General features: G+C 37.7%; 1 protein-coding gene across 8 annotated transcripts in view; it reads left to right on the forward strand.

The window, feature by feature from the left end:
* VMP1 (vacuole membrane protein 1) overlaps positions 1 to 18,852 on the forward strand; it is a 138,500-nt gene extending 119,648 nt beyond the window's left edge. For all 8 annotated transcript variants that reach the window (XM_047706540.1, XM_047706539.1, XM_047706542.1 and 5 more), the window contains 2 exons: positions 15,079 to 15,181; positions 16,440 to 18,852. In XM_047706540.1, the coding sequence (XP_047562496.1) occupies positions 15,079 to 15,181; positions 16,440 to 16,583 (247 nt within the window). In that variant the 3' untranslated portion in view covers positions 16,584 to 18,852. The remainder of the gene's footprint in view (positions 1 to 15,078; positions 15,182 to 16,439) is intronic.
* The last annotated feature ends 503 nt before the right edge of the window (positions 18,853 to 19,355 follow it).

Raw genomic sequence — 19,355 nt, forward strand, 5'->3', positions numbered from 1 at the left:
CCACCACCGACCTCACTGAGAACCATTGACCTAAATAATGTCATTCATTCATTCATTCTAAGTAGGTTCCATTCCCAGTACGGAGCCCAATGCAGGGCTTGAACTCACAACTCTGAAATCAAGGGTCATGAGTTCAAGCCCTGATCTGAGATTAAGAGTTGGACACTTAACCAACTGAGCCACCCAGGCGACCCTAGATAATATTCTTTAGATTTCAACTATTACATTAACAGAATGCCTTCCCGGGATGCCTGGGTGGCTCAGTGGGTTAGAGCCTCTACCTTCTGCTCAGGTCATAATCTCAGGGTCCTGGGATTGAGTCACGCATTGGGCTCTTTGCTCGGCGGGGAGCCTGCTTCCTCCTCTCTCTCTGCCTGACTCTCTGCCTGCTTGTGATCTCTGTCTGTCAAATAAATAAATAAATCTTTAAAAAAACAAAACAAAACAAAATGCCTTCCCTGACTAAATCAGATATCCTCTTTTCCCTAGAAAATAGGGACGTTTGTTCATAACAACATGTACTGCATGCATTGACAGTTGTGTTTTACATTTATATTTGAGGGTATATGATTATTATCTTTCTGCTAACTACTTTCACTAACCTGTTAGCTTCTTTTTGGCCAAGGCCATGCCTAGTTTTGTTCACTATTGTCTCTGTAGCACCTGGCTTCTTGATTGACATCTAACAGGTGCTTGATAAGTATCTAGTGAATATAATGAACACATGATGTCCAAATAAAGCTCTGGCTAATAAAAATTAGCATATCATTTCACAGCCCAGAATCTTCTGTTTCCCCAGCCTTTGGAGTTTCTGAAAAGTTATATTACTTATCTACAGTAGATAGAAATAAAAGAGTTTTTATAATCTTAGGCCAACATTTTAAGGTTAGAATTTCTTAACAGTTTTCAAAAACAGTAGTTACTTCCCTTTGTTATCTCATCTAGCACCCCTTTCAAAAAAATCCAGTGATTCATTCTTTTTTTTTTTTTTAAGATTTTATTTTTAAGTAATCTCTATACCCAACATGGGACTTAAACTCATAACCCCAAGATCAAGAGTTGTATGCTCCCCCAACTAAACCGGCCAGGTGCCCCAATGATTCTTCCTTCTTTTTTTTAAGATTTTATTTTTTGAGAGAGAGAGAGCATGTGTGAGAGTAGGGGCAGAGGGAGAAGCAGACTCCCCACTGAGCAGGGAGCCAGATGTGGGGCTCAATCCCAGGATTTTGGGATCGTGACCTGAGCCAAAGGCAGACACTCAACCAACTGAGCCTACCCAGGGGCCCCTGATTCTTCCTTCTTAAGGATGGTTTTGCATAAAGTCATTCTGAGATATTCAAGACCTGCTATAATCTAATTTTTATTGAACTAAATGGGTGGTGTCTTATTTTTTAAATTGTTTTCAGGAGATAGATACTGGAGTGTCCTGATATCCTCATCTTTTCCCCAGTGCTATCTACAGGGATTACCTCATCAATTTCTTTTCTAGACAGTGTATTAAACAGTATAAATAATCAGATTTAGCAGATGATAATAATTCTTTATTACCAGACACCAGTGAGTATATTTTTCATATTTGTCAGGAATAACATTATCTTTTAATCATATTCTCCAGTTGAGCTTGACATGATTTGTTTTCCTGTATTTTGAAGTAGGAAATGCTTTTAAATACAAGTGTTCAAGGGCGCCTGGGTGGCTCAGTGGGTTAAGCCTCTGCCTTCGGCTCAGGTCATGATCCCAGAGTCCTGGGATTGAGCTCCCGAATTGGGCTCTCTGCTCCACAGGGAGCCTGCTTCCCCCCCCCCCCCCCCCCGCCCCGCCTGCTTCTCTGCCTACTTGTGATCTCTGCCAAATAAATAGATAAAATCTTAAAAATAAATAAATAAAGTGTTCGAATGATAATTAATAAATAGACTCACTAAGCCTAGACTGAAAATTAAGTTAAACAAGGAGAATGAATTTTTAGTAGACATAAATTTATTTTTACATATCATAATAGTTTAGCAATCTATTTCAGAAAAGAGAAGAATAGTTAAATTGATTCCCTAGACCCATTGTTGAGTAGAACTGAATGAAAATAGTGCCTGTAGTTTGCTGTAATAACATTATCCTTTGATTGTTGTCTCATTTCACTATTAAACTGTAAATGGTTTAGCAGTTGATCAAACTAAACTAGTAAAGTTTGGAATACAGCCTTTTGAAGGATATTAAAAACTATATACCCACAATTAAGGGAGTGGTGAATTACCATTGTAGTGAAAAAAATCAAAAGACAAGACCAAAAAGTCAGCAACAATTGAAATTTAAAATGATGAGATACTAAAAAAGGAAGAATGGAAAATGAACCCCAATAGTAAAGGAGAGCTAGGGAGTAGAATATGAAAAGAGAGTACAGCCTTTGAACAAAAGAAATTGAGATTTGAGTATGAACTCTGCCCCAGACCAGTTATTTAGCTTCTCTCTGCATCCACTTCTGTTTGCTCTTTTTTCCTTTCTTTTCTTTTCTTTTCTTTTTTTTTTTAAAGATTTTATTTATTTGACACAGAGAGAGACAGTGAGAGAGGGAACACAAGCGGGGGAGTTGGAGAGGGAGAAGCAGCTTTCCCCTGAGCAGGGAGCTGGATGCTGGGCTTTATCCGAGGACCCTGGGATCATGATCATGACCTGAGCCAAAGGCAGACACTTAACTGATTGAGCCACCCATGTGTCCCTATTTGCTCTTTTTTCAAACAATACATTTCTTTTCTTTCTTTTTTTTTTAAGATACATTTATTTATTTAATGAGAGAGAGCAAGCAGAGGAGAGGGAGGGAAGCACCAGAGGGAAAGGGAGAGAGAGTATCCCCAGCAGACTCCTGTTTTGATAACTTAGTATTGATAAGATAATTTTATCTAGGACCAGATTCGGGCAGATTCTCACCATGGGTATGCCGGTGGTCTGCCAGGCCAACTGCCCACCACCATCACACCGTCCCTGGTAGTGAGTTAGTGTTGACCATTACATCTCTGGTGCTGTGGTTTAGTATTAATTTTACCGAGGTATGTCTGCTATACTGACGACTGAAGGAAATACTCCTTTCCAAAGGACTTCTGGTCTTAATGTAAGTAGGGAGTGGCCCTGCTAAATATGATACCCTAAGTATACCCTTGGCCTTTGGTATTTTTAGTACAGAATGTCATTCTATGACAGTCCTAAGGTCCCAGAGAGAATATAAGCCCTACCTTCAAAATATACTGTAATTTTATGAGTAAATAGTTACCTTCCCTCAACTAGAAATAGTAATTAGATTTATTTCTTGGATTGTTCTTGGATTGTTCTGGAAAGGTCGCTAGTGTCATTAGGTTTAGGGAAAAGTATCTCTGTTATCTTTTCCTAAATCAAAGTGTTTGTCTAGTTATATATGGAAATCTGAACAGATATAATGAATCAGTTTTATATTCTGAGAGATGTTAGAATACAGATAATAGCCTTGAGAAAAAGCCTTTTGGTTTATGGTAAGTTTGGCAGGGGACAGAGAAAAGATTCTGAAAAAAAGATTAGGCATGTAATAGAGTTTTTCGCTCTTTGGTGTCTTAGGTTGAAATAAGTCAAGGGGACAGACCCAAAGAAAGAGAGAACTTCAGCGCCTCAAAGGCATTATATTTTTTTTTAAATAAGATTTTAAATTAATTTTAAATTAATTTTTATTTAATTTTAGACTTTCTCCAATGAGAGAGACCTGGACATATTTCTTAAAGAGCATGACCAAGTCTAACATTAAAATCATGATTAAAATTACATGTTCCAGTATTCTCACCAAATAGAGGATAAGAATTCCCAGAAAATAACATTAAGCTTATGACTCGTAACAAACCATATGCAGAACATTGGCTCATTGTCAGGTTGCCAGGGTCTTATTGGAAGACAAAGTCCCTAGTTTTACCACACAGGAAAGTAACTCAATCATTGAATTTAGGGGTGGGGGTTGGCTGGAGCAGGGACTTTTTACCAGATACAGAATGTTCCATGCTCTTTGCTGTCTCCTATTTCTGAGTTAACTTGAAGTTTGACCTCAGAGTCGGACTTGCCTGTGGCAAGAGAGATCATTTTAACCAGTGAGTAATTAAGTTCTTGAATCTTAACAATGTTTCTTGTTCCTTACTTTGTAACAAGTCGTCGGAATGAGCTATGTTAGTCTGGACTTTTTCTTCTACAGAAAGAAAATCTATTCTTTCTTTCTTTCTTTTTTAAGATTTTATTTATTTATTTGACAGACAGAGATCACCAGTAGGCAGAGAGGTAGGCAGGGGACGGGGAAGCAGGCTCCCCGCAGAGCAGAGAGCCCGATGCCGGCCGATCCCAGGACCCTGGGATCACAACCCAAGCCCAAGGCAGAGTCTTTAACCCCCTGAGTCATCCAGGCGCCCCAAATCTATTCTTTCATTTTAAAATATAAAATGGTTAACACAGTTGATTCTCTTTAACTTTGATCACTATAAAATAATCAGAAAAGGTAATGGAGGTATAGAATACAAATACTTGTATTAACTGAAAAAGGATATATTAAGTTTTTTTTTTTTTTTAAAGATTTTTTATTTATTTATTTGACAGAGAGAGAGAGAGAGATCACAAGTAGGCAGAGAGGCAGGCAGAGAGGCAGGCAGAGAGAGGAGGAAGCAGGCTCACTGCCGAGCAGAGAGCCCGATGCGGGGCTCGATCCCAGGACCCTGAGATCATGACCCGAGCCGAAGGCAGAGGCTTAACCCACTGAGCCACCCAGGCGCCCCGGATATATTAAGTTTTAACACTGCAACTGTGGAGACTCAGTTATATACAGACTTTAACACAATCTTCTGTAATTTAGGTGGAAAGTACTTCCTTTTCATGTCCTTTTCCTGTAATTTGTTATCTTCTCTTTTGACACTTACCTATTCTGTATTTTTGTTATAGATATTGGGAGGCAACATAGCTAAGGATAAGCAGGAACTCTGGAGCTGGACTGTATGAGAAATTGTCATTGTATTAGGAAGTTACTATTGACCATAATTAGAACATTTCTGTAGAATGATGAAAACTAAAACTGAATTATATTGTATTACATAGAATTGTTGGTTAAAGGAAAAGTCAGGTCAGGGTCATGCCTGACACATTGTACGTGTTCTATAAATATTTGTCGATTCATGAATTCATTCATTATTAGGAGAGACTTCTGAGTATTTTTAGGCTGAGGGAAAGACTAGTAAAGAATTAGAGATGGAAAATAGAAATGAAAAAAAAAAAAAAGGATGTGGGTTGGAAATTAGCATTTAGTAAGAACCTACGGTGCCAGATGCTTTACATATATTTTTATTGAATATGTATAACAAAACCTATAAGGTACTATCACTATATAGATGAGGAAACTGAAACACACAGAAGTTAAATTCATATAAATGCAAGAGTTGGAGATAGGATCCAAGAAATAAGATCAAAAGCCTAAGTGGATTGATTGTTTCCTTAACCACTTCTTCCTTCAAAACTAGAGTAAATATTCCAAGATCTTTTGAAGTAGAAAAGAGGAATTGAGTCAGTGCTATGGAAAGCAGTGAGATAATCTACTTGAAGTTGTAGATTTGGACAAAGCGCTGGTGTCAAATGGCTACTGTGTGAATTTGATAAGGAGTCAGCAGAAATTCTCTCTGTCCACTCCATGTTCACAAGTGTATTCACTTTGTGCAGCTGTAACTAGTTACTGCAGGTGTTACTTTGAGGGAGGAACCTACTGGCCTTTGTACTGTAGGTTTAAATGCATTTTTTTTCTCATCACCTGTCTAGATTAAGTTCATTAGGATAGGGATCCTGACTTTTTTCTTAGTTATCTACTGCATCTAGTGATTTTCTGCCTAATATTGGAATAGTTATATTGTTCTGAGATGAGATTGAATTCTAGTCAGTAATGTCATTTTTTAGTCCACTGACCATTATGCCACTTTGAATAACTAAAGGTCAGTAAGTTCTTATACCATTTTACCTTCAATTTATAATTCTACAAACTCTTCTTTATTATTGACGTTGGTGCTGTGGTTCTCTATTGCTGATTTCATCCTTAGAACTCAGTGGTCTTCAAGCCAGCCACAGATATGTCACTGTACAAAGCTGCTGCCAGTTTGCCATTTTCTAGAACTGAAATCAGTTGATTTTTTTTACAGGGTTTTGTTTTGGCAGCCAATCACTTTGACTTGGTGCTTATAGACCACTCCTTTAGCTCTGGCCTCATTCATTGACATAAATGCCTGTTTGGCTCCTACTGCTCAAGTCTACATTCTGATTTGAGGTTTTGTTTTCAAAAGTGTCCCTTAATGATCACATAATTCAAAGAGTAGCTACTAATTATCATAAGGAGGTTTTACCTCCATTCTGCTTCTGATAGAAAACAGTTCTAAATGTTCAAAAGCAAGGGCAATTGCAAATTCTTTTTTTTGAAAGACGCCTGTGATGGAAATATGCTGTGAGCCAGTAGCACAATACACCTGATGTTTCTGGATAAAACAGTGGTCTTCCTTCTGCCCAGCCGCTAAAAAACCGATGGTGTCATGTGTTTATAATACCACTGAGCACACAATGGACTAACTAGAGTACAAAAGAGGTTTTAATCTTTTGAAAGAGACACAGATGTGAACGAAATTCAAGATGTTTTAATTCAAATCCTGAGGTTGAATCATAACGAATTTTAGACTGTTAACAATTTAGATTGTCAGCCCAAAATTTTATATCTGAAAAAGCCCTAGATTTTTTAGTGTAGTACATAACTTTCATTTTGACTTTATTTTATGTTGGGGTACTCTTCCAAGATCCTTAGATATAAAGGAATTTGGTTTGGGTGGGCTACCACATTTCAGATCCAAAAGCAAGTAGAATACATCAGTTAACAATTTTCTCTTGTAATATTAGCTTCAAAGATTCAGATTTTCCATTCAATTACATGGGAAAATTAATAACCCTTTCATTACAGTCATACAGAATTACGGGATCCCATTTTTACTAGGTTAAATATAAGTTGATTTGCAGTTAGCACCAGTTCATTTACTTGTCATATTCCTGGGTTAATTAGGTATCAATTTGTTTCTCTCTTTTTTTCTCTCTCTAATCTCTGAGGATGGGAAGGTTATAAATATTAATGAGTCAGTATAATGGCCTTTGGCTTCTTCAGAAAGATTACATGATAAACTATATTCCCCTTTCCTCCCTTCTCCAGAGCAGTCTACCTTATGAGGAAAGACAGTTTCATTTGGAGGGCCATCTATCATTGTTGAATCAGGCCTGGAGTCTGAGATCCATTCTGAGTCACTATGAATAGAGCTCTAGTATTGGTTGGGCCCCAGGGAAACTGGTGGTTAAATACTGTGAGAATCTTTATCAGACAGGAAATGACAACTCATTAAAATACTAACCGTTAAGCCTGTTTAGATCACTGCGTGGGGTGGGGGAACAACTTAACTCTGTACTGTTTGAAATGTACACATTTCTGGAAACAGAAAAAATTATTTATAAGACTGTTATCAAGAAAGGGAATTGCTGGGGCGCCTGGCTGGCTTAGTCAGTAGAGCATGAGACTCTTGATCGTGGAGTCATAAGTTCAAGCCCCAAGTAGGGAGTAGAGTTTACTTTAAAAACAAAAAAAGAGGGGCGCCTGGGTGGCTCAGTGGATTGAGCCGCTGCCTTCGGCTTAGGTCATGATCTTGGAGTCCTGGGATCGAGCCCCGCATCAGGCTCTCTGCTCAGCGGGGAGCCTGCTTCCCCCCCCCCCCCCCCCCCCCCCCCCCGCTCTCTGCCTGACTCTCTGCCTGCTTGTGATCTCTCTCTCTGTCAAATAAATAAATAAAAGCTTTAAAAAAAAAAAGAAAGAAAGAAAAAGTTTAAAACACAAAAAATTAAGAAAGGGAATTGCTACAGACCTGTACCCCTGGGCCTAATAATATATGTTAATAAAAAATTTAAAATTAAAAAAAAAGAAAGGGAATTGCTAGTCCGGTCTTCTTACTGAACTTCCACCATGTTTTTATTGCATCTTTTGTATGGAAGACAGTATCAGCATATAAAGGGGGAGTAGGGTGGGAGGGGCTTTTTTTTTTTTAATCCCTGAATATATATATCCTACTAGTACCTTCAATGTAAAATTCAGTCTCTTCAGCAGAAGAATCTGTTGGCTTGAGTCTACAAGAGACCATTTTCAATTTAATAATAGGCTCTCTAATCCTCCTGGCCCAAATCTCAGTTGATAGAATTCTCTGGAGTTAGAGGATGAATCTGATTTATTGATTTACATGCAGTGATCCTCACTCAGTCAAGAAAATTCTGAAGACTCTGATACTCATTTGAAATATAATTGTGTTCCAACTGAGGGCTCAGGGTTTCAGTCTCTTGAGGTTTAACTATCTGGATTCTAAAAGTCCCTCTTTATAATGACCTTTAGAAGTCTGAGGAAAAAAGAGACATCCAGTCTGCTTTATTATCTGTCTATATATCTATTTATTTATTTGACAGAAGGAGAGGGAACACAAGCAGGGAGAGTGGGAGAGGGAGAAGCAGGCTTCCCACTGAGAAGGGTGCCCGATGTGCAATCTCTATCCTAGGACTCCAGGATCATGACCTCAGCCCAAGGCAGATACCCAACAACTGAGCCACCCAGATGCCTCCCCTCCCACAGTCTACATCTTTGTAGAAATAGCTTTTTTTCTCTCTAGTATCTTACCTAACAGTCCTGCATTGAATTGGTCTGCTAACTATAACTTTTGGGAATAAGGTATAATATTTATACCCCTTGAAGTTTAGCCTCATGGTCTATACCAGTGGTCTCTACCATCAGAATGGGACTAAAACAATAGAACTTTTTTTTTTTTAGAACTTCTATTTATATTTATTTTCATCTTCGTTATTTTCTTTTTTGTATATTTTAGGTATATAACATTATGGTAGCACATATATACACAGTTTATATGACTATACACATATGGAGGATGTAGTTTACTACCATCAGTCTGACTGGCACTCCCTCGGGCCACATGTCAGAAAATTACATCTCATGGAGTACAGAAATAGGCTAGGGGAACAGTGGGAGTGCCACAATGCAAAAAGGGTTCACAGTGGACCTTTTGCAATATATTGTGTTTTTTCTGTGCCCCATTAATCAGATTTATAATTCCTAGTTTTAACTAAACTAATCCTCACAGAACACACAACCGGCTTTAAAAGTTTCCTGTAAAGAAACAGTAGAAGGGGAAGAGTGGTAATAGTGCAGTCACAAGAGGCAGTAAAAAAGTTGCAGCATTGACATTTTACCTGTTCCTATTATATGTCTACAGAAGTCAGCCAACAAATTTAGAAATTATTAACTTTAATCAAGGACAAGTATGTAATATATCTTGAAATATTCACTAATGATAGCACAAAAGCCTTGATACTTAGTAAGACTTTTAAAATTAAGAATTTTTTAAAATTTTTTAATTTTAGCTTTATTTTATCCTTTTGTATTTGTGCATTTTACTATTTGCATAAGTAATATATACATATATCAGAAATGTTTACATGGGATGCCTGGGTGACTCCGTTTATGAAGGGTCTGCCTTCAGCTCAGGTAACGAACCCAGGGCCCTGAGCTGTCTGCTCAGTGGGGAGCCTGCTTCTCCCTCTGCCACCCACCCCCCCCACTCATACTTATGCTCTCTGTCTCTCTCTGAAATAAATACATAAAATCTTTTTAAAAACAAAAGTACTGGGCATCATTAATTTACTTCAGTAATCTCTATCATGCTTCTGAATTATAACAACACTTAGAATTGATTAAACCCTGTATTTTCCTTTCTTTAATATCCCCCTTGACCTGAATTTTATTCTAAAAATATTTTTGTTCCACTTATAAGCTTTCAGAGGTCTAACTAATCACCCCTGAGAATGTTATTTATGATATTATAATTAATCATCAGAGAGATGTTAAATAAAAAATCAGCCTCAAAGTATACACAACCAGTGAAACAAAGGTGATAAGACAAACAAACGAACAAAAAAAAAAAACTTGTGCCTGTAATTTTTTCTAAGAAAAATAAAGCCTTATTACTTTGTAGCCTTACTGGGAACTAATGTTAGACAGTATGTTTTCAGGAAAGCCAGTGTAACTTACATGATCACATTAATGCTAAGATCCTCCAAAAAGTGGTTAAGAAAGGTGCAGAGCCTATATTAAATATAACATTTACTTTATTCATACCCACTTAGTTCCCTTAGGCATTTTAACTGTTTAACCTTTACATAAGGCAGCCTTGTGTAGGTAAGGTTAAGCAACAAGACACAACAGTTGTTTTTAAGTTCATGTTATTTCTGTTATTTAACACTGTGCCCAAGTTTTATGGTGGTACATAGTAACAACGACAACCAAAAACTACACCTGTCTGGAAAAATCCAAACAGAATCATGAATAGGAAAATTTCAGGTATTCTAATAACAAGTCTTAGTTTGATTACTACCTATGATGGAGAGGAGATTCAAAGTAAATCAAAATGTGTGTTTTTTAGTATCCAATTTGTTTGAAAGTTACACAATTTGAAAAGTGTCCCTTGAAAACAAGAATAATAATGACCAATAAATTTTTGGAATGGGTGTGAGCCCAGGAATAACCAACAAAATGAAAATATAAAGCATTGTGAAAAATAATCACACCACCCACTCTCTATGCAATCTTTGCCAATTGTGATGCTTCCTCTGGAAGATTTTCTGGCTTTTGTGGGTACAAAGAATAATGGAGACCTTTATTTATAATGAGTCAGTATGGGGAGAGTTTAAATTATAGATTTCTTATCAGATAAATGGGTTTCAGAAGCAAAGTCACATACAATTTTAAAACTGTAGAAAAATAATGGATTTAGGGGGTTCCTGGGTGGCTCAGTGGGTTGAGCCTCTGCCTTCTCTGCCTTGGCTCAGGTCATGATCTCAGGGTCCTGGGATGGAGCCCATACTGGCCTCTCTGCTCAGTGGGGGGCCTGCTTCCCCCTCCCCCTCTGCCTGCCTGTCTGCCTACTTGTGACCTCTTTCTCTGTGTTAAATAAATTTTTTAAAAATCTTAAAAAAAAAGGTTGCTTTAAAAAATAATAATAAATTTTGTTTGCATATTGGTCAGGGCTCTTGACAGAATTTTACAAAGAAGTTTGTCTTGTTTCTTAACACCTACTAAGATAAGTAAGCCTGACAAAATAATGTTCCCATGAAACCACTTTCAAGCTCCGGGTGGGCTTGGACTTATGTGGGTTTTGTTTTTGTGTTTCTTTTTTTTTGTTTTTTTCCCCCTCATTTGTTTGCATTTTCTGAGAGGTTCCCCTCCCCCCTTTCTTAAAATCAATAACAAAAATTTTAAAATTGCCATTAGAATAATTTGTTGGAAATGTGTTTTTTAATAAGTTCTGTTATCTGGAACACTTTTGTGTATGCCAAGAAAATAAATATCAATTACTATCCACAGCTTTTTCTACCCACCATGTTGAATGTCTACAGCAAGGAAAAGCAGATGAGATCAATTTTGTTTTTATTTTTTTCTGGTTTGGGGTTTCTTTAAGGCTTTCTTGATTAGAGAAAGTGGCTGTTGACAAAGCTAATTTAAACATATTTAAGGCCAACAGTTGACTGAAAAGTAGTTTTGTGTGTGTTTGTTCTTCTCCAACTTTATTTTCATCTGTATCACAAAACTTTAATACTTTTAGCTTAATCAGCACCTAATGGCAGATGGAGGACCCACTCAACTACAGGTTGAGATGAGTCCTTGGCCAGGTGCACAGGATACTCTGAATTTAATGGCTTTCTGGGAATGGCACTGTAGCCATTTACTAATAAGCCAACTGTAAAAAACCACTGGAGAGGAATGCAAGTTATTCTTCCTACCCTCCCATATATATACCTTAAATTAATCTTAAATGTTGGAATGACTCTTCTGTTGGCTGCTTGAAAATAACTTGAGGGATGAGGTCATAGTCTGGTTATTATTGTTTGCCTTAAATGCACGTAAAGAATGACAGATGTAATTGCAATTTTTATGTAGTCCATTACTAAAATAGCTTCAGTATTAATTAAGGAATCTCTAATGTAAGTGTGCTTTGTATAAGCTGAGACAACTGTGGCCTAAACCATTGTTTATAGAGAAAAAGCAATGAAAGTAAAACTAAAATTTTGATGAATATATAAAGATTAAGAAGATCTGATAAATAATTAGTTGTATAATACTTAATACCTATATGTTCATTTTTTCAGATTTATTCAGATCATGTGGCATTTATCATGAGAGTTTTGGTTAATATACTGCAATAAAAGCTTTTAACTTCTCTATTTTCAACTGTTTTCCTAGTCTCTTATGAGAAACTACAGAGACCTCTCCCACCTACCAAAAACATGTAAGAAGCCTGTAACACTCTAGCACCTTGAAAAATGAAATCTCAACATTAGCCCAAGATAATTGAAAATTGCACATCACTAAATGTAAATGTGTAATGACATATTCTCTGTCAACTAGTGTGCAGCTCTTAATGGACTTGACAGTGGCAATCATTTAACTTTTAAGATTATTTTGAAGGGAGTCTAGAATGATTGTTGCCAGTCCCTTCCTCATTCCCCTCAACCACAGCAACAAAAAAGAAGAACCTTTCTAACATATGGGTCTTAGTTCTTCATTTTCTCTTTGAATTATAGCCCAAGAATGGAGCCCAAGAATGATTTAAGGGAAACTGTAAGCCATATTTCTGCTCAACTCCAGTTAAAGTTAGAAGTCTGTAGAGAGAACAAGGCACATATAATGGAGTCCAACTCTTGAAGCACATAAAAAAGAGAATGTTCAAGTCATTTCTTGTACAATCAGCTGTTCAGATTAGCATACAGTCATTTCAGCCTTTATGAATAAAAGGGTTTTCTTAACCTTAAAAAAAAAAAAGAAGACAATGGCTTGACTATGGCTATCCTTGAGAATTTAAAACAATGACAATAGGGTATTGTTATTAGGAGTGAATATGAATCGGTATCCGAAACAAAGTTCTTATAAATCTGCCGTCTTCAAAGCCCATGTTTTTACACATGTATTTTACTAGAATTTTTTTTTATATTCACGTGGTTTGTTTCAAGTGTAAATGGATGAGCTATTTGCATTCCCTTATGCATTATGTGAGGAAAAGGAAATTTATCCAAGGAAAATTTCTCTTTTAAAGAGGAAGTTTGGGGATGTCTGGCTGGCTCAGTCAGAGAAGTGTGTGACTCTTGATCTTGGGGTGGTGAGTTGGAGCCTTGTGTTGTGTGTAGAGATAACTTAAATAAGTAAAGCTTAAAAAAAAAAATAAAGAGAAAGTTTGTCCTGTTCTTGCCCCATTGCAGTCAGAATCATTACTGATAAATAGCAACATAGTTCAGACACAGCTCTTCTGGTTTACCCCAGAACAGGTTGTTAGTGTAAAGCCACTTAGAAGTCGGTGAGAGAGAGAGAGACTCAGGCTGTAGGTTAAGAGACTTTCCTTCTTCCATCTTCCATGGCTGTCATATGGGTCTTATGGTCTGATCAGTGCAGTCTTTGCCTCTGCTGTACATGTCTAGTCAGCCTCTTTCCCATATCCTGCAGTAGTTATTAAAGGAGCTTTTTGTACAGCTTCACCCCACACTGATCTCCTTTCTTTCTCCAGTTCCTTTGAAATACATCTTCTGTACCAAAAGAATTTAGTATAGATTTGTAAATTCTTTTGTTCACAAATCCATTTGTATCTATGTGTGTGTGTGTGCCTGTGTGTTTTGAATCTCTCAAGATTTTAAGTTCCTTGTGGGCATGAACTGTTTCTTGCAGTTGCCTTGTTTTGTTTTGTTTTCCCTTAGTGCCAACTACAATGTCAGACACAAAATAAGGACTCCATTAAGTATCAGGTGGTTGATAGTTAAGAGGATCAAGGAAAAGTATCAGCCAGGAGTTTATGTATGTGTTAGCTTCTGGTAAATATAGTATTCCAAAAAATTATCTTCCTCTGCCCCTTTGCTTTTTATTAAGAAAGCAGTAACTGGTTGTTCTAGAAAAGAGGAGGTGAAGTTAGTACTTATAAGGGAGACCATTAGGTGTTCTTGCATGTATGTATTGACATACCTTTTGATGGCTGCAGGAGATTTGGCTCATCTACCTTTTAGCCCTATTATGGCAGATGAGAAAATAAAAGGTACAGAAAATAGAGATGTTTGATTTTCTGAGTTGCCTCAAGTTACCATTTTAAAAAACGCCTGCAAGCATTTCTAAAACGGGATCCTGGTCGCTGGTTACCAAACCGGTTTAACAGCACTGCCTCCACGTACTCTGGGTGAGAGGGAGCTCCGAGTACATAAACTTATCAAAGATCACTATCCCAAGTCATTTCAGAACAAGTTGTTTAGAAATGTACTGTAGTTTCTGTGCGAACCATCTACCATAAGCCACGAAGTGATTCAAGGTTCATAGTTCCTTCTTTGTTCCTTTGTTAATCACTGACTTCTGACTGGTGGGAGGTGCCTCCCAAATTTGCTAATGCATTCTTTTTGGATAAGGATGACGCACAGATTGTCCTAATAAGGACTTAGATTGAGAAAGGACCGCCCCCCTCTGAGAAGATGGGACAAGTCAGAGAGAGGGCGGGCAGTTTCTTTTTCAACTGGGGATGACACAAGCATAAGTCATTTCCTTATTAATCGGTTCAAACCAGTTCTTACAGGAACTGGTGGTGATAAATGTGGGACTTCTCAGAAGTCATTCATTTTATTCTTTGTGCCATACCAGTGTGCAGCATTCGCTTAGCTGCCCTCACTCTGAGGATGAACTCTTCTGCTAGAAGGGGCTCAGCTCCTACTTTCTCCCAGACATGTTGGTGGAAGAGATTTTTCTCTAAGGGGTTGTTAAAGGATGAATTTTACCCACTAAAAAAAGTTTAGAGGCTTTGCCAGCTCTGCTGATTGTTGTATTTTTTTTTCCTCTTTCTGTCCAATCCCTGCTTTTTGAATCCAGGTGGTAAGTGGATTTTTCTTAACATTCTTCCTGCTTTTCTCCCCAAATATATCTTTTTTCCTTGGGTTATTGTGCCCTGCTTCCAGTGCTGTCCCCGGCGTAGGTCCATCTCTGCAGAAGCCATTCCAGGAGTACCTGGAGGCCCAGCGGCAGAAGCTTCACCACAAAAGTGAAATGGGCACACCACAGGTGAGACTTGACTCCGTTTTCTTCTCTTTCCCACCCCCGTGGTTTCGGGCTGAAATTACATTCACAGCACTCACTGGCATTTTTAGGCAAATAGAGCTAGGTTTGTTTGTCAGTCTTCTTAACTGAGGTTGCGGCTCTATTTACTCTCTACTGGGGAATTGTCTTTGTCTAAATCAGAAATGTAACTTATATTTTGTATCTATCTTCTCCCAAAAAACAAAGGTAGAGTTAACAGAAAATAATGGATCTGTTATATTGAAGGAGTTCACTGATTGTAATGCTTTATTAACAAATAATAATTCCCAAGTGGATTAAAAATTTTAAATTTGTAGCATTTTGTAGCATTAAAAGGTATTAGACTAACCAAGGTCACTTGAATCTCTCCCTTCATTTTTGCCCTATTTTCAGAGACGGGAAAATAATCTTTTTTTTTTAATCAACTAAGGCTCTTCACAGAGCTGAACTTAAAAACTTTAACTTATTAAACTAAGCCTGCCTTTTCTGTAAACAGTTCTGTGGCAAAGGGAAATGACTAGAAGAGAATGAGTAAGCAGTAACCTGAAATGGGAAACTTGAAGGAAGCATACTTGTTGGATTTTTTTTTTCTTTTTTTTTTCTTTTAATGTAAGTTTGACGCCTAGCGTGGAGCCCAGTGCGGGGCTTGATCTTACGACCCTGGGGTTAAGACCTGAGCTGAAATCAAGAGGCAGACACTTAAACAACTGAGCCACCCAGGCACCCCAACTGTTGGATTATTTATTTTTTATTATTATTATTATTATTTGATGGCCTTAGACTCTGTGTGGCCCTTTGCTGCCCTCAGTTGACCAAATATGACTTCAGGAAGAGCTTACATTTTAAAAAGCTGCTCCCAATGCTGGAACAAGAATACGTAACTATCTTGACACTACTCTCTACAAATATCTACATGGCAACTTCAGATAGTAGAATTTAATCAATTTTATCCTTATGTAGTAAAAGATAAGAGGCTACCTCACACCTGGCCCATTCTAAACTATGTGAATCAACATTGACTTCACATCTAGCAAAGTGAAATCCTAATAATTGGCTGTAAAAAGGCCTGAATGTAGACTTCAGGATACCTGGAGATGTGAGACTTCTCATTTTAATTTTTTAGGCCTTATAGGTTATAAGCAGCAAGTTCTCATCATTTTTCTTAAATATTATAGATGATTCCCTTTTTACTACCAAATTAATGAAATGTTTCTTCTGGATTGTTTTGCATTTATTCTTGCAGGGAGAAAACTGGTTATCCTGGCTGTTTGAGAAGTTGGTGGTTGTAATGGTGTGCTACTTCATCCTGTCCATCATTAACTCCATGGCACAAAGTTATGCCAAACGAATGCAGCAGCGGTTGAACTCAGAGGAGAAAACTAAATAAGCAGGAAAAGGTTTTAATGGCAGAAGTTAGAATGGATGGGTTCTGCCTTAAATTGGGAGGACTCCAAACCAAGAAGGAAAATTCCCTTTTCCAACCTCTATCAATTTTAAATTTTTTTTCCCCTGAAAGCAGTTTAGTCCATATTTTGCACTGACATACTTTTCCTTTGTGTGTTAAGGTAAGGTATCCACCCTCAATTCAATCCAGCTTGTATTTTATTAGGGTGGAATGTGATGTTCAGCAGCAAACTTAACAGAAACTGTCCTTTTCTTTGTTACCTTCAAAAGGCCCACGTGGCACAGTTAAAGAATCCCGGGCACCAAAAAAAAGTTCCTAAGTATGTTGAATAGTCAAGCCATTTAGGCTTGTCAGAAATGACTCCTTTGTTTTTCTAAGTCATTAAAATGTATATAAATTATACTAGATTGGATGACAGTCTTGCATGTCTATCATGGTAAAATTTAATATGCTATCCTGCCCACCCCTTCCTCTCCTACCTTTAAAAAAAAAAGGCCATTTTATGATGCGTTGCACACCCTCTTGGGAAACTGATCTTTAAATTTTGAGACAGTATAAGAAAATTCTGGTTGGTGTCTCACGAATAAGTTGACACCATTTTTTATTCTGTATATTTAGAATGAAGTCATGAACAAACTTTATAAAGACATCTTTGATCATTCCAAAATTGTGTCCGTTTTCTTGAGCGTTTTGATTTTTTTGCTTCATTTTAGCTACTACCACCTACTGGTCAGCCTTGCCGAATCCGCCCACAACCATAATTTCTTAAGCCTTCATGTATTCGCACATAAGAGCCACAACCAAGGCACTTTTTTGTTAGGCTGGAATTGGGCGGCTTGCTACCCATTGCTGAAAGAGCAGCTTAGGGATTTGCATAGCGAGGGGTTTGTGAAAACAGGAGGAATGAAAGTATACAAATTACAGGGCAGTGAAGATAGAATAACTTTTGTTTGTTTAAAAAAAAAAACACTTTCTCATATCTGTGTTAATTTTAGCTCAGCATGTACTCTGGTTTTGACAAATTTTACTTTTTTATGTAACCTAATTTTCTTGCCTTTCTTCAATAAGTGTTACGTTCTTTTGGGATGTTTCTGATTGAACTTGGTCACTTTGTTTTGCTTGGGAGGAAAATAAACAGTTTCTCTTTTTTCTTTAGGAAGATTGTTTCTGGCATTATGTTAAGAGTAGAATTGGGTTTAAATTGCAACAGGCCAGAAATGCCTGATTGTTTTATAAAATCCTTCCTGAATGTCTGCTTATTTTTGCCTACCGTCGTGACATCTTCATGGCTGTACCACCTTGTCGGGTAGCTTATCAGACTGATGTTGACTGTTGAATGTCATGGCAACAGCAGTCGATGGGCTGTCTGACATTTTGGTATCTTTCATCTGACCATCCATATCAAATATTCCCATTTAAACATTACCTAGCCTCATGGTTTATGATCAGAAACTGTGGTCCTTATGTCTAGTGGCACTTTGAATCTTTTATGCCATGATATTGCAGCATTGAGAAGATTTTATGGAAAATTGGGATGGTCTCCATGACCACAGCTAAATATAGAACAACCAACCTGTCTTGTAGGTTTTGAAAAGGTTAACAATCTTTTTTTCTGCCCAGGGACCTTCTGGCAAGGTGATTGATCCTTTATTTGGAAAGCAGTACCCCGATACTCTATTTTAGAGAGATTCATGTTAACCAACAAAATTTTTTACACTCATTAGGGTTATCATGAATTGCAAGTTACCTTCCAGTTGGGTTTCATGTCTTTCACCTGCATTTTATTTGGTGTTTGAAGAAAGGAAAGAGGAAATCAAATATGAATTGTACTATTTGTACTAAATTTTTAGGATTTATTGGTAAATTTGTTTCAGAGTAAGGTATTAGAAAAAGAAAAATGCTTCTTAGAGTGACGATCTAAGTAATTAATACATTTGACGTAGGATGATGGTTGGTTCACTTTCAAATGAATTTACTTGGAAAACAAAAGAGCAGCTGTCCTCCTTCCCTCTGCTAAGTGTCCAGGTGTGGCATGCTCAGATGGTCCTGCTGGATTCCACTGGGGCAGAATGGCACCCTCTGTTCCAGTGGTTGGTTTGTTCCTTTCTTATATCCACCAAAGTGGACACAACAACTACGTGATCCCAAAAACAAACCTAGTTGATTCCAGGTGATGGAAGACCAGAAAATGTGTAAGTGGATGGTTTGCTGTTACTGCAAATAAAAAAAAGGGCCTGGGAATTCTAATTCAGTCTACTTTGTTTAAGTGTCATTTTGTGCCTTGAATGTCTGTGGTACTATATGATATCTCGACTCCGTGACCAGAAGCAGTGCAGTGCGGTATAACGCAACACAACCGCAGTGTGTGCACTGACACACTGGGGAAACTCCCTTCAAAGAGTTCATGTCACGTGGGGAACTTGTAGTATTCGCTCTACTATCTATGAGCTGGAGTGTGGGGCTCCAAAGAAAGGGAGATTTTTATTTTCATCTGGAGGATGGCCACCCTCATTCTCTAAAAATCAGAGAAAGATAAGGCCAGAGTACAGTTTCTGAAGTACACTAGTAGATGCAGTAGCAAGGGCTCCCATAGAAACCAGCTCAGCCTGTTTCCAGGGTGCTCTGTGTGGGCTGTAGCTTTAGTAGGACAGCATGAGGCTTGTCTTCCTTGCACAGCTCCACACTGATTCCTTTGAGTACAATTAATGCATTAAGCTAATTAGAATAACTGGTTGCCCTCTCGTACCCTGGGGT

Source organism: Lutra lutra, chromosome 16 (genome assembly GCF_902655055.1).
Source record: "Lutra lutra chromosome 16, mLutLut1.2, whole genome shotgun sequence".
NCBI lineage: Eukaryota > Metazoa > Chordata > Mammalia > Carnivora > Mustelidae > Lutra > Lutra lutra.